At 40.1% G+C, this 20,698-nt stretch overlaps 1 protein-coding gene across 7 annotated transcripts in view; it reads left to right on the plus strand.

The window, feature by feature from the left end:
* Positions 1 to 10,406, plus strand: part of Csnk1a1 (casein kinase 1 alpha 1) — a 44,522-nt gene extending 34,116 nt beyond the window's left edge. For 2 of the 7 annotated variants that reach the window (XM_090331248.1, XM_090331253.1), the window contains 2 exons: positions 1,004 to 1,152; positions 2,886 to 2,972. In XM_090331248.1, the coding sequence (XP_090187374.1) occupies positions 1,004 to 1,152; positions 2,886 to 2,920 (184 nt within the window). In that variant the 3' untranslated portion in view covers positions 2,921 to 2,972. Of the gene's footprint in view, positions 1 to 1,003; positions 1,158 to 2,885; positions 2,973 to 7,852 lie in introns of those variants that run through there. The other 5 variants (XM_090331251.1, XM_090331255.1, XM_090331250.1 and 2 more) reach the window with 4 other exon arrangements.
* Positions 10,407 to 20,698: the final 10,292 nt, after the last annotated feature.

A 20,698-nucleotide genomic window follows, 5' to 3' on the forward strand; every position in this document is an offset into this window, starting at 1 on the left:
ATAAATACAACTATATAGTCATAAAAATTTTTGACTCTATAGACATAATGTTTTATTACATGGATTAATATGTATCTGTGACATACAAACCCTTAGCCTAATTTTAACTGTGTTCTACAATCTAAGAGCCAGTGATTGTATATAGAGATTCCCTTCTTGAATACTTGTTTGTTTTTATCAAATACAGCAAGCCAGAGTGGTGACATCATTTTTCCTTGGTCATGGCATGTAAAAATTTTAATTATTTCACTGAACAGTTATAAAGAAATTGTCTATAGGGCAAAATAATTTTTTTTTGCCAGTTCTGGGGCTTGAACTCAGGGCCTAAGCTCTGTCCTTGGGTTTTCTCAAGGCTAGATAGAGCTCTACCACTTGAGCTACAGCACCACTTCTGGCTCTCTCTCTCTCTTCTTTCCCTCCCCCCCTCTGCCTGGTGTATGTGGTACTGAGCAATCAACCTTGGCCTTCATGCACTTTACCACTAGGAAAAACTCTTGGCCCCTAGGGCGAAAACATTTTTACAAGCTAGTGCACTTGAACAAAGATGGGTCATGTTCTAAGGGAATGCCCTCAGTGGAGTGGGGATCAAGTACTGCCTGCCTAGCAAATGCCAAACCCCAAGTTCAAACATTATTTCCCCACCCCACCCCTAGGAAAATGGGAGAGAGAAGGAATACATTCACTGTCTTAGCCAGGTGTGGTGGCTCACTGTAGCTACTCTGGAGGCTGAGATCTAAGGATTATGTTTCAAAGCCAGCCCAGGCATAAAGACTATGATATTGTTAATCTCCAATGAACCACTAGAAAACTGGAAGTGGCACTGTGGCTTGAGGGTTGGGGCAGTAGCCTTGAGCTGAAGAGCTCAGGGTGGCGCTTAGGCCCAGAGTTCAAGTCCCACACAGAAGAAAGGAAGGAAGGAAGGAAGAAAGGAAGGAAAAGTAAAGTATATCAGTCTGACTAGAAACTATTTTGAAGAATTAACATAATTTTTTTAATTTTCCAGGACCCTGAACCACCAATATGACTACACATTTGATTGGACAATGTTAAAGCAGAAAGCGGCACAGCAGGCGGCCTCTTCCAGTGGGCAGGGTCAGCAGGCCCAAACCCCCACAGGCAAGCAAACTGACAAAACCAAGAGTAACATGAAAGGTTAGTAGCCAAGAACCAAGTGACGTTACAGGGAAAAAATTAAATACAAATTGGGTAATTATTCATTTTCTAACAGTGTTAGATCAAGGAGGTGGTTTTTAAAATACTTTTAAAAATTGGCTCTCTGGTTTAAAAAAACAAAAACAAAAAAGACGTCCTTGGAAAATTTGACTACTAACTTTAAACCCAAATGTCCTTGTTCACATATATATGTATATGTATTTGTATATACATATATATGTGTATATTATATCATTTCTCTTGGGATTTTGGGTCATTTAACAACTGCATCTTTTTTACTCATTCATTAACCCTTTCCAAAATAAATATTTGGTGTTGGGGATATAGCATTATCAATCAATCCAAAATCCTAGACCTAACACTTGTTGATTTTTAATGAGTCTAGTTAAGCCATGATATTTGACTTTCTTTCAGACTAACAATGTTCAGGGGTTTTTCCTTTATGGGTTTGTTTGTTTGTTGCATGTTAATGCTTTAGTATTTAAATGAATAATTGAGAATATGATCTAATTTCAAGAGGTGAGTCTGGCATTGTCCCCAAATGTTTGTATCTTCTCAGTTGCAGAGAATCTCATTCAGAAGTTCTCATTATAACTGCAAAAATCAAGCAGCCTATCTTTTTTGATCCTAAAAATGACTTATTAACCTATCAAAAAAAAAGTTCATTTCAAAAAGGTTTCTTTGATTTTCGGCTTTATTTTAAAATACATTGCAAACACCAAGCTCTACTGGTCCAGTGTGGTATTCAAGAATGCAGTTAATCCTTGCAAATTGAAGATGACTGGGGCAAATGCCATAAAACGTTTAGTCTATTTTTGCTTTCTTTCTTTCTCTGACAATTGTAGTACTTTTAAGGAGTAGAACTGTTAAAAGGCAGCTTCATTCTTAACCACTGTTGCCGTACAGTTCAACTCCTGTTTTCATGTTTCTTATTTTCTCTTTTCCCCTTTCTGGGGCTTTACCTCCTAATACCTGCCTGCTTTGTGCAAGTGGTGGGCAGGTAAGGTTTTGACTTTGTTTCTAATTGGTTAATTTCTGAATGACTGCTTTAGTCTGAACTTGGTCTTCATAAATGATTTTTGGTATATATTTTTAAAGTATTAAAATTTAAGAATAGAATTATCTCAGGATTTTTTAAAAGGTACAATTAACTGATGTTATCCTCATCCCAGCAGCTCATCTGTTAGGAATGAAGTTGATATTTTCCTTCTGCATTCTGTGTTTAGGAATAGTTCAAAGTTAAAACTTCAGTATAGGAGGAGGGGTTTCTTACATGATGAGGCTTTAATCTTAGAGTTGCAAGCACTAATGCTTTCTAGTGTTCTGCCTCTGCATCTTCATTGGAATTTAATTGCCACTTTGATTGTTTAATTGTTGTATAACTTAGTATAGTGCCAAAGAACTCATCATGAGGTGAATAGTTAATGTCATTGAGAAAATGGTTCTGCAACTTAGATAACACCAAATAATCTCTAACTTCAAGACTTGACACATAGTTCATTTGATTGTTCTCATAAATTGAAGCCAACTTTTGCCAAAAGCTAGCTGGGATAATAGGATTATCATGAGTTGCAGTTTCTAGAACTAAAATTAGAACATCTCACTTCAGGCATTCAGCAGCCTTCAGAAAGAATTACCTTATATAGTTTCATTGTTCATTTACTCTGTGTGTCTTAATAAACAAAGCAGAATTTTTATCCTGCCTTATCTAGGTCTTAAAGATGAGAAGTTGGATCCACTGAGTTAGAATGTTCCCTTGAAAAAGAAAAATTGTAATTAAACATAAGTTTAATCCTTACTTTGCATTGTACCTATTTTTTATAAAAGGAACTTAAAATGTTATAAACATAAAATTACATCAAAGGGCACAATATTAGTAAAAAAGAAATTATTACATGAATATGGTCTTACAAAATTCTGAAAAATTAGCTTTTTTTTCAATGCATAATTACCTATCATGGACTACTTTCAAAGATGCATGTCAAAGATGTGTGTGTGTGTGTGTTTGTAGTTCCAGATACTTTGGGGGCTGAGGCAGGTAGATTACCTGACCCCAGGAATTGAAGGCCAGTTTGAAAAATAAGTAGGGATACTTCTGCACATAAACCTGAATCGAAAGAAAGGAAAAGAAAGAAAGAAAAAAGAAGGAAGGAAAATGAATTATCTCATCTCCAAAACAAGTAAATAAAAGAATAAAATGATTTTTTTCTTTTTTGGCCAGTTCTGGGGCTTGAACTCAGGACCTGAGCACTGTCCTTGGGCTTTCTCAATGCTAGAGCTCTATCACTTGAGCCACAGCACCCCTTCACCTTTTTCTATGTGTGTATTACTGAGGAATCGAGCCCAGGTCATTGTGCATGCTGGGCAAGCACCCTACTACTAGTTCAAACTCCCAGCCTGAAATTAATTTTGACATAGCTATTGCTTGGCACTAAAATATCCCACTGTACAGAATGCCAGTAGTAAAACTTCTTATTCTGCCATTTTGAAGACCGGGGGGGGAGGGGCAGTTAATGTATAGAAGTTAGTGCCCAGCTATCCTCATAAGCTGTGGTAGGAAGATCCTGAATCCAATACCTAAGGAAGGCTGTATAAAAAAGCGTATCTTCTTAGTATCTGCAGCAATGATAACAACACCATGTTGCATTTTCCTAGTTCTTTAATCACAGGATTGAAGGCATGACTTCACTGGTAGAGCACCAGCCTAGCAAGCACAAACCCTGAGTTGAATTGGGACCTGGGGAGATGATTTAGACACTTAGAATACAGTTAAGGCCAAGTGCTCACTCCTGTAATCCTAGCTGCTCAGGAGACTGAGATCTGAGGGTCACAGTTTGAAGCTAGCCTAGCAGAAAAAGTTCAATTAATAGGCAAAAAATCTGAAGTAGAGGTATGACTCATGATAGAGTACCAGCCTTGATCAAAAATGCCAAGCAAGAATGAGAACCTCTTGAGTTCAAGCCCCAGTGTGTGCATGCAAATAAATAAATCTAGGTAATGATGGTGGAGGGGCACAAGAGACAGATTCTATACTTGTGGACTGTGAGTTCAAGGAAGCCTAGACCTCCATAATGAGACTGTCTCAGTAAAAGAAAGAATAAACTAATTTCTTCGGGGGAGAATTTCAGGAACACTGAAGCCAAAGACAAATCCTCACCTAATAATTCTACTCCTTTCTGCTTGCTCACTAGCCATGGCTCTACTAGCCATAAATATTAACTGTAGTTTTATCCTAAGTGGGTATCAAAATTACTGGCATGTAAAAAATATTAGCATTATTTTCCAACCTTGTCATGTCTATGGCCTTCCTCTAATTACTTTCCAGTATTTACTGGGCTTCACCTTTCATTTATGTCAAGCTTACCTTTTTCTGATGTCAGTAATTGCTGCCTGGAACACGGCTCATGGGGCAGCAGCATGCCCAAACCACAGGGGACCACCTTGGCATACTTGGGAGATTCTGGTCTGTTCAGAATGGATATACTCAATCCAAAGAAGTGCCAGGACACCACATCTTACTGAAATCTTGACATTATGTCAGCCTTTTATTTGACTATGGACAAGAAAAGCTGGAGAGAAAAAGAAAATTTCGACCAGAAATGAAGATTGAAAGTCTAAGAGTTGGTTTGAGGTGATCTGGAGCCTATGTTTTCAAGACTGCTGCACCTCTAACAACTTTTCAGCTTGTCATATTGTTTGCATGACACGACTTGACAGCTGTCAAAGGACCCAGAAGAATAACAGTGTTGCTGTGCCTCTCTGCTGTACATAGATATTTCAGAACATCTACCAGCTGGAGGAGGATTCAGTTGGAATAGGTATTTTGTTTTATTACTTTTATGTTTTGTGTTGGTCCTGGAGCTTGAACTCAAGGCCTGGACATTGTCCCTGAAGTTTTGTGGCTCAAAAGTAGCTCTCTACCACTTGAGTCACACTGCCTACTTCCAGCCTCTTATTAGATTGAAGGGTCTCACAGATTTTTCCTGCCCAGGCTGGCTTTGATTTTCAGTCCTTAGATATCAGCCACCTGAGTAGCTAGGATTACAGGCATGAGCAACCAGCACCTGACTTGGAATAATAATATTTTAAGAATCAACAATCTCCTAAACCTTTCAGAGAATAAATTGTGAATAGGGTTGATAAAACAATTTGAACTGTTTTGTCTTTTGGTACCATTTAGGGATAATCAGTACCTTTTATACTTAAATTTGTCAGTTATCTCATTTGTAATGGTATGTTTCTTCTGCCTTTCACAGTAATATTTTTAGTTTCTCTTGGGAAGGAAGGGTTATGTGAAGTTTTTGCTGTTGGATCCTCCACCCCCACCCTACCCCCTTGAATTTTAATAAAAAACCTGGTTTCGAGAGCCATACCTGAAATCTTACCTACTTAAGAGGTAGAGATCTTCCTAGCTCCTCAAGTGGGAGAATCTCAGTTCAAGGACAGCCCAGGCAAGAAGTTGACCCCACCTCAACTAATTAAAAAAAAAAAATGTGCATGTGGTGGTGGTATGCACTTGTCATCCCATGTACATGGGAGGGTGAATAGGGAAGTGTAAATAAGAATGCTGTCTAGGCCAGCAAAAAGAGATTCTATTTCAAAAACAAGAGAGAGTGGAGTCATGATTGAGGCAGCAGCCATCTTAAAGCCTTGAGTTCAAACTACATAAACGTGTGCATGTGTGTATACACATGTGTATTATATATTAATATAATAGATATATAGCACAGGTAAATTAGTTAATGTAAATTATATGTAGTGGTTATTCAAAATGAATTCAAATGCTCATCCCAAAATTTCCTTTAATACTTAAGAACCTCTCTATTGAGGGTAGAGGACATGGGGGTGAGAGGGGGTTGTAACTGTTAACTCCTAAGTTTTATCACATTGATTCTTCAGCTTCTCCCCTCACCTCTCTCTCTTTAGGAATAGGATTTATTCCTTATTGTTCACTGATATGACTGTGAAGATGTGTTTTTGAACTTCCTGAAGTCCCAAGATGCCATTCTTTCTACAAGATAGAAGTCAAAGACTAAAGCACACTGAGGAAAAGAATGATTATTAATACTTGAAGATTGAATCTTGAATAGTTGCTGAACATGACAATTAAGGCTTTTGCTTCTTCAATAATGTTTTAGGACAGTGGAGAAATATGTTGATGCCAGGGTGCCATATTCTACCATCAACTCCCTGAAGAGCTAATCGGGACTTGACTGCTGTGTCTTACCAGGAATAGTGTTAAACTGGCCTTTAACAACCCCATAATTAACTATAATCACTAACTGACCCAACAACTCTGAACAGATTCAAGTCTTATCCAGAACTTCCCCATTATTCAAGACAGGAAAGTTTTCTAATGTTTTCTTGACAATGTGACATATTTCCTTTTAGTTTGTTCCCATTACTTTTCACTTAAAATCCATTTGGTATAATTACAATATAGTCAGATTATTCACTATAATAGTAAATGATACAGTCCACTAGGTTCAGCAATTGTGAAAACATGCATCTTTTTATTTTAATTTTAACTTTTGCCAGTTCTGGTGCTTGAACTCAGGGCCTGGGAACTATCCTTGGATACTTTTTGCTCAAGGATATTTTCTGTGTATGTGGTACCAAGGAATCAAACCCAGGGCTTTGTGCATGCTAGCTGAGCTCTCTACCAGTAGGCCATGCTCCCAGCTAGCTTATTTTTTATGTAAAGATAATTGCATATAACTTGAACCCAAATCTTAATGGGAGATGGGTTATTTCTGTTTAGTTCATAGCTTTTTTATTATTAAGTAGTTGTATCAAAGAGTTCTAATTCCATGTCCATAACTTGCCTACTTTCTTATAAAATTGGGATGAGGTCTTCGAATGTTAGAGTCTTAAGATTTAGTGGGTTTGACTTGACAGTGGGTTTGAAGTTTACTACCTTGTTAGTCTTTTTTCATGATTGCCCTGTGGTGAGGTACAGTCTCAGTTGTTTCTTGTGAACTTAGTACTAGGGGACAGTGAATATAATAGTGTTTATCATGAGAAAAAGAAGCCAAGAATGATGAAAATATGGTGTGTGCTAAGGAACTTAAGAAAAAGCTGAAGTCACAGTTAGAGTCTCCTATACACTTGTAATGAAGACAAAGGGGTACGAATATCAGGGTAGCTACAGTGGCTCTTCCTACTTGGAGGCTTCTTATATTCACACCTGCCTTAATGAAGAAGGGTATGCTCGTGGAAGAAGAGGGACGTGTATACAAGGTGAAAGGACATGAAATCTGAAAAAAAAACAAAAATCACTTTGTGTTTCTAGATCACTTGATGAAATTTTAATCGTAATGCAGCCAGCATTCTAAGAAGTTTCAAAAGTATTTCTGTATAGAAATTATATAATGCAACAACTCCGTGTTGGGCTTTGAAAATATTTTATTGCAGATTGCCATTAGTTCCTAATTTATATCACAAATAATGTACACAAAAGTCCATGCTTTTATAGTAGGCCAAGCACTTCTTTCTAAGTTTTAAAAATGCTATGTAATTATCTTGAGAAGTCTATGCTGAGACCTTAATGCAGCGTATTCCACTTCTTACTTACCCTTCCCAGTGTCTGAATCAGAAGACATTAACTATAAGTTCATGTTTTTCAAGCTCAGAATTTTAACATTCGTTTTCTTTTTCTCTCTCTCTCTTTCTTAAATAGGTTTCTAAGCATGAATTGAGGAGCAGAAGAAGCAGAGCAGATGACCGGAGCAGCAGTTGTTTCTCCCCAAATCTAGAAATTTTAGTTCATATGTACACTAGCCGGTGGTTGTGGACAACCATTTCCTTGGTGTAAAGAACTTAATTTCAGTATAAACTGGCTCGGGGCAGCGTTGGTGATGCTGTGTCCTGAGTTGTAGCCGCTGTAATTGTGAATATTAACTGAGATAGTGAAACATGGTGTCTGGTTTTCTATTGCATTTTTCAAGTGGAAAAGTTAACTAAATGGTTGACACAAATTGGTGGAGAAATTGTGCATATGCCAATCTTTTGTTAAAACCTTTCATTTCGAACTATACTGCTTTGAGATCTCATTTCAGAAGAACGGCATGAACAGTCTTCAGCCACAGTTGTGATGGTTGTAAATGCTCACAATTGTGCACTCTTAGGGTGTCCAGCCCTAGGGTTTGCAAGTTGTTCACTTAAAACATTCTTTAAATGGTTGGCTTCTTGTTTGCAAGCCAGCTGACATGGTAGCAACCAAAGATTCCAGTGTTTGAGCATATGAAAGACTCTGCCTGCTTACCTGTGCTAGAAAAAACAGCATCTAAAGTGAAGACTTAAGAAAACTTAGTGACTACTAGATTATCCTTAGGATTCTGCATTAACTCTATAATGTTCTTGGTATTAAAAAAAAAAACAAAAGCATATTTGTCACAAAAATTTAGTTAACATCTTACAACTGAACATGTATGTATGTTGCTTAGATAAATGTAATCACTGTAAACATCTATATGATCGGGATTTTGTTTTTATTTTGAAATGGGAGCTTTTTTTGTTTACAAGTTCATTAAAAACTAAAAACTGTTTCTGAGATTTTTTTAAGGAACAACAAAATGCCTTGCTGAACTCACTATGAAGTAAAAAATCTCCCCATTTTTGATAGACTAATTCAAACCATTTGCTCCATGATACTCTTTTGCAAGTTGGTAAAGCTTTAGTGTGTAAATTCTCATTTTTTAATGTTTTTTTTTTTCTTTTAGTCTAAAGGGAAAAGGCATTCTTTTACTTTTTCTTGTTTTAATGAGTAGCACGCCCGGTACTTGGACTTAGTACTACAGCTGCCCGCAGTTGGCATTTTAAAGCCCACTGCCACTGGCTAGCAGCTGGACAGATTTTGAAAAAGAATTAAAAGCGTTAAAGGGTTTAACTACAGAATATTTTTCTTTGAAGTACTTGTGAAATGGCTGTAAGCAGTAGACTTACCCCTGGACAGTGTCCTCTGTGAAGTTCAAGTGGTTGTTGACCCTCTTTAGCCCCAGCCCGCTTCTCAGTCCCCTGTGTGTGTGTGCGCGCGCGCTTCTTTTCAGTCTTACTGTGTACTTTCTGATCGAAAAGAAAGGAAAACTTATTGACAATAACTCTTATCAAATAGTGTAACTTATTCATTATAGCATGTCAGGATAAATTAAAAGAACATTTGTCTGAAAATGTTGCCAGGAGCCTATTGTGTAAATGTAGGTATTTTGTCAAGTAACTGAAAAAATACTGTAAAATGGCGTGTTTGGTCAGATGGTGTCGGTTCAGTTTGCTTTTGGGTTTGTTTGTTTTTTTTCCTTTTTCTTTCTAAATTTGAAATCCACTTTAGCAATAATTTCATGATTGCCACATTCTTCCATTAAAGGATATGTTAGTAACCATAATACTGAAGAAAAACAGTTAAGTTTGAACTTCCGGGATAGGCAGCTGCTTTTTTTCTTTTCTAACCATCCTGTCAGTTAAGATATTTGTTGACAAATAAACCCTTTGATACTTTTAGCCAGAGGTCAGTCTCATAAAGCTATTTTTCAGTATAGTTTGTATAAAATAAAACTGTTTAGCTTTGGTGGTGACTTTTCAGAGCTGAACTCCCTCTATCTAGCAAGATATTTTTCAGTGCTTTTATTTACTATGCACTTAGACTATGCACTTTTTCTGAAATATTTTTGTAACACTTTTTTGTATTTTTGCCATTTGAAAAAGTCTGTGGTGTAGTTCCTTTGTAATTAAGTTGCAGATTTAAAACCGCTGTTAGCTTTGTAAATGAAAATGCAGGCTTCTTGTCCTGGTATATTGTCCTTGCATCTGCAGCTGAAGCTGGAAATCTCATTGATGCTCTAGCTACCATTCATTTTCTTCACGCTTCACAAAAGAAGAATCTGAAATTCAGTGAATGTTGTTTAAAAAAAAAAATCCTGTTGGGAAATGAATCTCATTTCACCAAAATTAAATTATGTTTTTCCACTAAAATGATACAAGTTGAAGACACATCAATCACTCTGAAATTGGAAGAGCTCACTACTTAAGGTTCCACAGTGGCTTATTCGACTGAACTCTAGGTTACCCTCTTAAATTTGTTCCCCCATTTTGGGGGAGGGGTCAGGTTTTGTTTTGGGTGTTTTTTGTTTGTTTGTTTTCTCTTTTTCTTTTGAATGTTGGGAGATGGCCATTCTAACTATTGTTGAATGTCTGTTTTGGGAAGGTATAACGAAAATAAAAAAATATATGAAGGGAGAGACTGATTATCTCCTCCCAAATGCTTGTGCTCATAACTACTCTAACCTACAAACAAGATATTTGGAGTTATGCTTCTACAACAGCTTCCCATGCACATAGTTTTTACTTTCAGTGCTAGTAATGGTAAGTTTCCAGCAGAACATACCCTAATGCTGTAACCTTAATTCTGTTATAATATATTGAGTAGAAGGGCGTTAGGATCTTGTGAGCAGACCACTCCCTAAAATTCATGACTAGAATGAGCCCTGGGGATTTTTTAAGCCCTGCCCAGATATTTTTAGCCTAGCTGAAACTTCAGGGTCCATTGTAGGTGAGTTTGAGTCTGGAACGCATAGGCACTTTAAGCCAGACTGATATATAACAGTCGAGGCTCTTTGCCAGTTTTGAAATAATAATGGACATAAGACCAGAGTGTGGGGGCCTGTGTCACATGGAGCAAAGAAATGGGAGCAGATAGCTTGTTCAAGGTGTGCCAAGAGCCTTCCACATGTTCCTTTCAAGACGGACTTGCTCTGCTTCATTAACCAGGGTTCATAGCATTTTGGAGCTCACCTGATAACTTCACTGTTGCTACTTTTTTTTTTTGGTCTGTTGTGGGTCTTGAACTCTGGGCCTGGGCACTGTCCCTGAACTCTGCAGCTGAAGGTTACTGCCCTGCCCCTTAAGCCACAGCGCCACTTCCGGTTTTCTAGTGGTTAATTGGAAATAAGTCTCATGTTTTCTGGTTCCTGGGCTGGCTTTGAAATGCAATCTTCAGATCTCAGCCTCCAGATCCAGAGTAGCTAAGAGATCTGGCATGAGTCACACCGTACTGGGCAGCTCTAGCCTTAATGGAAAAAGCTAAGTGAGAGGAATGCTAGGCCCAGAGTTCTCGCCCCAGTACTGACAGGTGCACATACATGAAGAGTTGTCCTAGACAACTACTGAAGACAACGTGGCTCCTGGCAAAAGGATCTCATTTCAGGCGTAGAGCAGGGAAAGGAAACTGAACCTGGAATAGTATTTTAAAATAGTATTTTAAGAATGCTAGACAAATGAACATGCTGAAATAGAAGGTATGTGTTGCTGGGCTTTATTTTTATATTTTAGGGTTTTGCTACTGGAGTGTTGAGCCTCCCTTCACCTCCCAGTGCTGATTGGTGAAGGATAGTACTACAACTGGCTTTAAGACCATTTTTGAACTCAGTTGTCTCTTTAGACTCACCCAGAATGTAAAGAGCAGTCTTAAAGGGGAGGTGTATTCATGTGTGCATGTGTACACAAATGCAAGCAGTGGCGTTTGAACCTGGGTCTGGACATTCTCCTTTACCTTTTCACTGAAGCATTACCACATGAGCTGGAGTTCCACTCCAACTGTTCAATGGGTAATTGGAGACAGGAGTGAGACTTCTCCCTGAGCAGGCTTTGAACCATGATCCTCACACCCACAGTAGCTGGAATTATAGGAGTGGCCATCTGTGCCCAGTTTGACAAAGTAACTTGATGTGCATCTGATTAGTGAATATTTGCTGGCACTTAACCTTACTTTCTAGCCATGAATTCATACTACAAGATGTAAACTGAGTTTTTTTTTTTTTTTTTTTTTTTTTTTTTTTGCCAGTCTTGAGCTTGAGCTCAGGGCCTGAGCACTGTCCTTGGACTTTTTCAAGGCTAGAGCTCTACCACTTGAGCCTCAGCTCCACTTCCGGCTTTTTTGTATGTATGTGGTACCAAGGAATCGAACCCGGGTCTCTGTGCATGCTAGGCAAGCACTTTAACCACTAAGCCAAACTCCCGGCCGTAAACTGAGTTCTGTTTACGAAGTTCCCTTGTACTGGGGCTGGAGGTAGAGATGAAACAAAGAAGTAATACCACAAGGCAATGTTCTAGAGGAAGTCAGGATGTGGGGTAGTGTACTTTACATATACTAATTTACTAGTTTCATGTGTCTACAAGATCATACTGTGTCTTGATCCTTGAGACAGCTGTTCTAAGACGTCTACACATTGTTCACACCAAGTTCAGTTGGGCTTTTTATGAATTTGCCAAGTGACCTATTTGGTCCTCTCCCACTTCATTAAGAGCCCACATTTATGGGCTGGGAATGTGGCCAAGTGGTGGAGTGTTTGCCCAGCATGTATGAAGCCTTGTGTTCCATTCCTCAGTCCCACATACACAAGAAAAATGAAGTGATGCTGTGGTTCAAGTAGTAGGACACTAATCTTTGGCAAAAGAAGCTCAGGGACAGTGCTTAGATCCTGAGTTCAAGCCCCAGGACTGGCCAAAAAAAAAAAAAAATTCCACATTAAGAACTGAGTGCTTGGCTGGGAGTTTGGCCTAGTGGTAGAGTGCTTGCCTGGCATGCACGAAGACCTGGGTTCAATTCCTTGGTGCCTCACATACATAGCAAAAAGCCAGAAGTGGTGCTGAGGCTCAAGTGGTAGAGCTCTAGCCTTGAGAAAGTCCAAGGACAGTGCTCAGGCCCTGAGCTTAAGCCCAACACTGGCAAAAAAACAAAACAAAACTGAGTGCTTCAGTTTCTTCAGTCACTGTGGTCCGTTGAAAATAAGTCCAGGAAGATATGCTCACGTGCTGTAGTGAGCACTGTAATCAAGACGTTTACTGAGCTATCAGCCAGTCTATCTGCTAATAGAAAACTAATAACTGCTTTTGCTTTGTAGCTGTCAAGAACTTTACTGTTGCTTGTGTCTAATAACCAGGAATGGAACATTTAAATATTTTTAAGGGCCAGGAGTTTGGCCTACTGGTTAAAGTGCTTGCCTAGCATGCACAAAGACCCGGGTTCGATTCCTTGGTACCACATACATAGAAAAAAGCTGGAAGTGGTACTGAGGCTCAAGTGGTAGAGCTCTGGCCTTGAGAAAGTCCAAGGACAGTGCTCAGGCCCTGAGCTCAAGCCCAGGACTGGCAAAAAAAATATTTTTGAACCAGGTGCTGGTAACTCATACCCATAACCCTAGCTACTCAGAAAACTTAAGAACTGAGGATCACAGTTCAAAGCCAGCCCCACTAGGAAAGACCCAAAAACTTAACCTCCAGTAAACAGGCAACAGGAGGTAGAGGGTGGCTTAAGTTGGTAGATAAAGCTTAGGGGCAGCACCTAGGCCCTGCGTTCAAGCTCCAGTACTGGCAACACCCCCCCCCACACACACACAATGAGTTATACTACAGGAAACAATTCGATTGTGATTATGAATATTTGCCTTTTGGGAGCATTTTCACACACCCAGATTTGTACCAGTGTATTCAACAGACTTTCTCCCCCTTAATTTTAGAATACAGTGCCTTCTTAGCTTGTCATTTATGGAGCAGAATGTCTTGGGTGGGTGCAAAAATACAGCCTTTTGTCAACATTACCATATTAAGGCTGCAGTGTTAGTGGTTCAGACAAAGAAAATGGTTTAAATAACTGCTGGGAACAATGTGTGTGGGATTCAGGCAGGCGGCCATTTGTCCTCTGCTATTGGACAGGAGCACCCAACTTGATAAAGTGCTGTGTTACATATTTAGGACTGGAAAAAAAAGGGGGGGGGAGAGAAGCAGTCATTATTTTTAGAAACTGTTCTGACAGTTGCTAAGTAAATGTTTTTCATTGCAAAGCTGACTTGCACTGTACAAGCAAATGGCTCTATTAAGTGTAATGTTTTAGGTTTAGTTCAGATTTAGTAAAACTGCACATATATTTGCACAACTCACCATCATCCCCTTGGATGATTTTTTTAATCATTCTCCACTCTGCCTCCTGGAAAGTGGTAACTGTAAGCTCTTCTTCAGTTTGATAGGCTCATATGTGGGGTTTGCTGAATTGAGGTTTATATGTGCGTGTGCACATGCGTGAACCAGTACTGGAGCTTGAATTCAAGGCCTCGGACTTTCACTTAGCCTTTCCACTTGATTTGTATCATTAGAGGCAGCCATACCTCCAGTTCTGGCATGGAAACTGGAGGGTGCCACTGGCACCCAGCTTGGTTTGAGTTTGTTGTAGGCTCTGTTTTAGATGAGGTCTTGGCTGTGTTGCCTAGACTATCCTCAGACCCTTGGGCTCACCTATCCTCTTACCTCACCCTTCTGAGTAGCTAGGCCTACAAGTTCTCATTATGGAGTCCATCTTTTTTCGGCCTGTGTACAAGATTGCAGATTCTATACAATTAGCAATTAAGGAGCATTTACCAGATCTTGGGCAGGCACTGCAGTGCTCCCTTCGAATTCAAAGATGGCGTTTCTTGAGACTGCAACATGGGGTTGATAAAATGCATGTGAAGCCTAGCACCAGTAGCTCATGCCTATAATCCCAGCTACTCAGGAGGTGGAGATCTGGGATCGCAGTTCAAAGTCAGCCCAGGCAAGAAAGTCCCGGAGACTTCAATTAATGACCAGAAAACTGGAAATGGTATTGTGACGCATAGTAGAGTGCCAGCCTTGAACAGAAAAGCTCAGGAACTGCACCCAGGCCCTGAGTTCCAGCCCTGTAACCACCACCAACAACAAGATGTATGTGGTACTAACATATCCTATCGAGACCAGAAAAAGTCCCTATGGGATTGTATCTGGAGAGACAAGAATTCATCAGACCCTGGAGACTTGAGAAACCAGTCTTGGAAGAATGATAGCAGAACACAACTACCTACCTGAGTAGTTTCTTCTGTTCCTTACTTCAGCTAGGAACCAAATGAAGGCCCCCTACCCCATGTTAGAGTAAAATGCACACCAAGAAGTGAAATATAGACCTACTTAGACTAAAAGGCAAAGTCCCAACCTCCTATGTCTCCTAGCTTGTAGCAGTTTTATTAGCCTGAAAGTCACCACTCTCAAGGTCATAGGAACATTAAAATTGATGGTAATTGACCCCGTAGAGAAGATTGGTAACAAGCATAAACCCAATGTTGGGGGGAATATTTTTCCAAGCAGTAGAAATCCTAAGGATGGAAAATTAATGAGTCCGTTTCCTGATCACTGGTAGGGAGCCAGGAAACAAGTTCTCTTCTTCTCCCACCTTGTCCGGCCTCTACAAAGTGTCACCTGAAAAACAGATGAGAGTTCTATATTATAGAGGAAAGTGTTAGGTTTTAAGGGTTCTCATCTGTCCATATTAGATAAATCTGTTTTAATGTCTTCAGGCAACATTTGATTATTTTTTCTTCATTGTTTAAGATCAAACTTGGCCTCATGTTTATGGTGCAAACTGGGTGTGGACAATGTGTAGACGTCTTATAACAGCTGTTTTATGGTCACTGGATCAAGACCCAGTATGATCTTGTAGACACATGAAACTAGTATATGTAAAGCACACTACCCCACATCCTGACTTCCTCTAGAACATTATTTGCATCTTCCCCAATGGCCTTACCCTTTGCCTTGTAGTATTACTTCTCTGTTTCATCTCTACCACCAGCCCCAGTACAAGGCAACTTTTTTTTTTTTGCCAGTCCTGGGCTTGAGCTCAGGGCCTGGGCACTGTCCTTGGACTTTCTCAAGGCTTGAGCTCTACCACTTGAGCCTCAGCACCACTTCCGGCTTTTTTCTACGTATGTGGTACCGAGGAATCGAACTCGGGTCTTCATGCATGCTAGGCAAACACTTTAACCACTAGGCCAAACTCCCGGCCCCAAGGCAACTTTTTGTAAACAGAACTCATCCATCCATCTTGGATTTATAACAAGACATTAGGAAGTAAGAACATTAATTTTAAGTGACAACTGGAGCCACATTTAAATGTTTATCGTCACCTAGGAAAATGTTAAACCTACTAGGGGACCTTTGCTGCTTGCAAAATCTGGAGACATGACACCCTATAGTATTTCTATAGCTATTGGTATGAAAATGTGGATGCATGGAAAAGTAAACAAGACCACCGATGGGATGGGAGTGTGGCCTAGTTGTAGAGTGCTTGCCTAGAATACATGAGGCCTGAGTTCAAGCACCATGACTGATCAAAAATAAAAAGGGAAAAAAGAAAAATTAAAAAAAAAACATCATCACAAGGCCATTTAGCAAGTTAGCAGTTCCAGAGGAAAAGGTCAAAGAGGAGACCATATTATTTATTTTGCCGAGGTACTTAGTGCTAATTACTGCAAGGACTATGCTCTTAAATAATTGCAAAATGACTTTCTCCTTAATTCAAGGCAAGTAGCATGCCATCCATCTATGACAGCTTGTGGAAAGCCTCTCAGGTCAACGCATGAAGAAAAGATGGTGGAGGCTTAGAAGTATTGAATTGTTCTGACTGACTGAGGTATGGGGGGGAGAGGGGAGGCACAGACCACTTCACAATACACCATCAGCCAGAATAAACTGTTCCCCATTTACAAACAAAATCGAGATATTTAGTTGGTTCTAGTGTACACACACACACACACACATTTGTGCATGTACTAGGGTAGGGGAAGTTGGGAGAGTGGCAATCTCCCTGTAACTTCAAGATTCAAGCTTGGTCTTTCAGGAAGTCAGAGCCTGGGGCTGGTATACTCAGATGGCTCTGGTACTGGATCCTCACCTCTTTCTGGACTTATCACGTAAGAAAACAACTCATGCCATCCCTTTTTGTTGCTAGGCAATGTATAAACACAGCAAGAAATAATCCTCCGATCTATTGAGGGTTTAGCAATGTAACTTTTCCATAAATGGCCACCAGCTGTTCACCCTTTTCAGGGCTGTATCTCTCTGTGTTGAGAGCTTAGGAAGAAGGAAGGAAAGAGAATGTCCCTACTAGAACATTTTCCCTTGTGTTTTTGTAGTTTGTGACATGTAGGAGATCTACTGCTGAAGATCAGAATAGTATTAGTTTTCCTTTGGCAGTATTATGCTGTTGATTCATTGGGTTTTTGATCTATTAAAAAAATAAAACAGGTTGTGTGTATATGTGTGTGTGTGTATATGTGTGTGTGTGTGTATGTGTGTGTGTGTAGGTGTGTTTTGGTGCTGGTCCTAGCTCTTGAACTCAGAGCCTGGGTACTGTCCTTGAGTTTTTGTGTACAGGGCAAAGGATCTTCCACTTGAGCCACAGCTCCACTTTGGTTTTTTATGAGTAGTTTATTGGAGATAAGAGTCTCATGAACTTACATACCCAGGCTGAACTGTGATCCTCAGATCTTAGCCTCTTGAGTAGCTAGGGTTCCAGATGTGAGCTGCTGGCGCACAAAGGTTCACGTTCTTGAAGCTATAACTGACTTCTTTCTATTGTAAAATGAACATTATCGACATTTGATCCAGGACTTTTCGTGTCGGCCTGTGCTGGTGGCCCACATCTGTAATCCTAGCTAATCAAGAGGCTGAGATCTGAGGATCATGGTTCAAAGCCAGCTTGGGTACAAAAGTCTGTGAGACTCTTATCTACAGTTAACCACCAGAAAACTGAAAGTGGATCTGTGGCTTAAAGTGGTAGAGCATTTGCCTTGAGCTGAATAGCTCAGGGGCAGTGCCCAGGCCCAGAGTTCAAACCCCACTACTAACAACAACAACAACAAAAAGAGTATGCATTCAGAAGACATGTTGCAGACATGAATATGACACCTTTAATATTTTGTCAATACTGGGAATTGAACGCAGGGCCTGGACACTGTTCCTTGGTTTTTGTGCCTAAGACTAGTACTGCTCTACCACTTGACCCATAGCTCACTTCTGATTTTGGTGGTTAACTGGAGATCAGAGTCCTATAGACTTTCCTCCTTGGGTTGGTTTCAAACCATGATCTTCAGCTCTCAGCCTCCTGAGTAGCTGGAATTGCAGCTGTGAGCCACCGGTACTCAAGCAGATTTTAAAACAAATGTTTTCTTATGCTTGCTTATTGCTCAAAGACTTACCAAAAGACCATGCTATCTAAAAGGCCAAGGACAGAATGAAAACCGATCCTGCATGTCTAAAAGTAAACCTAACATCGAGCCCTCTGTTCCTTCTTTCCCTGTAATCAGTCTCTCAATGTAGGTCTAGATTTTCACTGCTTCCCTAACTTTAGCCCCCCATCATTTGTGAAATCTCAGAAAAGGCTTCTCCTACCTAGGCTCCACTTCCCATGCTCTGGAATGTACCTACCCCCACTTGCTTCTGCTTCAGAGTGAGGCCCGCAGAACCTCATCTCTTGGCTTCTGTCCCAGCCCTGGTTTCCATCCCAACACCCACCTTCCAGCCACACTCCCCGCACTAGGACTGATGGATGATATCCATCCTTCAAACATTTCCCCCTCCACACTAGAAATGCTTTCCATTTTCTCCCGCAGACTGCCTGTGTGTTCAAACCCCAAGTTGAACATTTCTAGGAAGTTTCTCCATGCCCAACAGGTTCAAAGCTCATAATACTATCCTCACCAAGCATGTTCCTGTGTTTGGGATTACACTTCTGCAATTGTTCAGATACAATTCCCCTGTCTCGATCAGTCATGGGGCTTGAACTCAAGGCCTGGATGCTATCTTTGAGCTCTTTTTCTCAAGGCGAGCACTCAACCACTTTGAGCTCCAGACCTACTTCTGGTTTTCTAGTGGTTAATTAGAAATGCGTCTCAAGGACTTTCTTGCCCAGGCTGGCTTTAAACAGTGATCCTCAGATCTTCAGATCTCAGCCTCCGAAATAGCTAAGATTATAGGCATGCAGGAGCCTTGTGCCCAGGTGTTGTTCGCTTTTGATACAGTCTTGTTAGATAGTCCAGGCTGCTCTCAAATTCTGGCTACTTCATACTCCCCCCCAGCCACCATGCATATACTCATCTTGTGATTGTGTGTGTGTGTGTGTGTTTAATGGACATTTTAAAATAGAAACTGGCCCAGGAAGGAGCTACTGACCACCAAAGCCACAAAGAATTTGTAGCACAAAAGTTTCTTCATTCACACTGCTCTTCCACACTATAGAGCAATGTTCACTAGGGTTTAGGCCAGAAAAAAAAGGATAGAAAAATGCTGCTTCTCAGTTCTCCCAAGATAAGGGGTTGGAGCATGTGCACATTTTTTGTTAGTCACCTCTGTCCGATTCAGATCTTTGTCTTCAAAGCCTCTGGTCTACCTGCACATAAAGGATGTTGCAAAATGTATAAACTGACATCTATTTTGGCTGATCTATCATAACTGAGGTGATTGCAACGATTATAGTTGGAGGCTTTCTACAGAGAGTCTTTTTCTGTCCTTCATTAGAATTCAATTTTGAAATTTGTCTTCAGTGATGTCCCAAGAAGGAGGTCAAGAAAGAACATCGTCTGGTGGCTGCCACTCAGGTGATATTATCTTGGGTTGGTACCTTTCTTAACCCTGTGCTCTGTGGGCAGATCTTCTTTTTCTATGTATGTGGCACCAAGGAATTGAACAACTAGGCCAAACTCCTGGCCCTCTTCTTATCACCTGAAAGCATGGGAACTTTTGCTTCCCTTTTGATTCATATGGAGTAGGTTTTTGTTTGGTTGGTTGGTGGTTAGTTGTTTTCTTTCTTTCTTTCTTTCTTTCTTTTTTTTGCCAGTCTTGGGCTTTAGCTCAGGGCTGAGCACTGTCCTTGGACTTTCTCAAGGTTAGAGCTCTACCACTTGAGCCTCAGCACCACTTCCAGCTTTTTTCTATGCATGTGGTACCAAGGAATCGAACCCGGGTCTTCGTGAATGCTAGCCAAGCACTCTACCACTAGGCCAAACTCCCAGCTTTTTTTTGGGGGGGGGAGATGTTTTGTTTTGTGCCAAGACCTTGGCTTGAACTTAACACTACTTTATTTAATGAAGGGGATTTTTTTCAAATTACTATATTATGCATCAATAATATTATTTATTCCTAGTTTAGGACAAATAAATACTCCTGTTATTCATTTTAATTCATGGATGAATGAGCTGTCATTCCTATGAGGCCTTGTGTATATAACATAATTGCATAGAACTGGAAAGAGCTTTACTTATTATGGTGTCTTTAATTCTTTGGATTCAAGAGAATTCTGCAATGTCCTAAATGACAGGTGGAGAACAGCTGCAGGGAAACCCATAAAAAAAAAATCTGCTTTATGTTGAAACCTTGGAGTTTATTAATCCCAACGAATCCAGATGTGGCAAGTACTTTTGTTTGTTTGTTTTGGTGACAGTACGAGGGCTTGAATGCAGGGCCTGGGTACTGTCGCTCAGAGCTGGCACTCTACCACTTACAGCCTCCCTCCACATCTGGATTTTAGCTGGTTAATTGAGGATAAGAGTCTCACAGACTTTCTTGCCTGGGCAAGACTATGGTCCTGAGATCTCAACTTCCTGAGTAGTTAGGATTAAAGGCAGCACCCAGTTAATTACCTTTGACTTTTTATCCCTTTTGCCTTACCTCACCCCTCTTATCTATAGCCACT

Source organism: Megascapheus bottae, chromosome 4 (assembly GCF_031878675.1).
Source record: "Megascapheus bottae isolate mThoBot1 chromosome 4, mThoBot2.hap1, whole genome shotgun sequence".
Taxonomy (NCBI): Eukaryota; Metazoa; Chordata; class Mammalia; order Rodentia; family Geomyidae; genus Megascapheus; species Megascapheus bottae.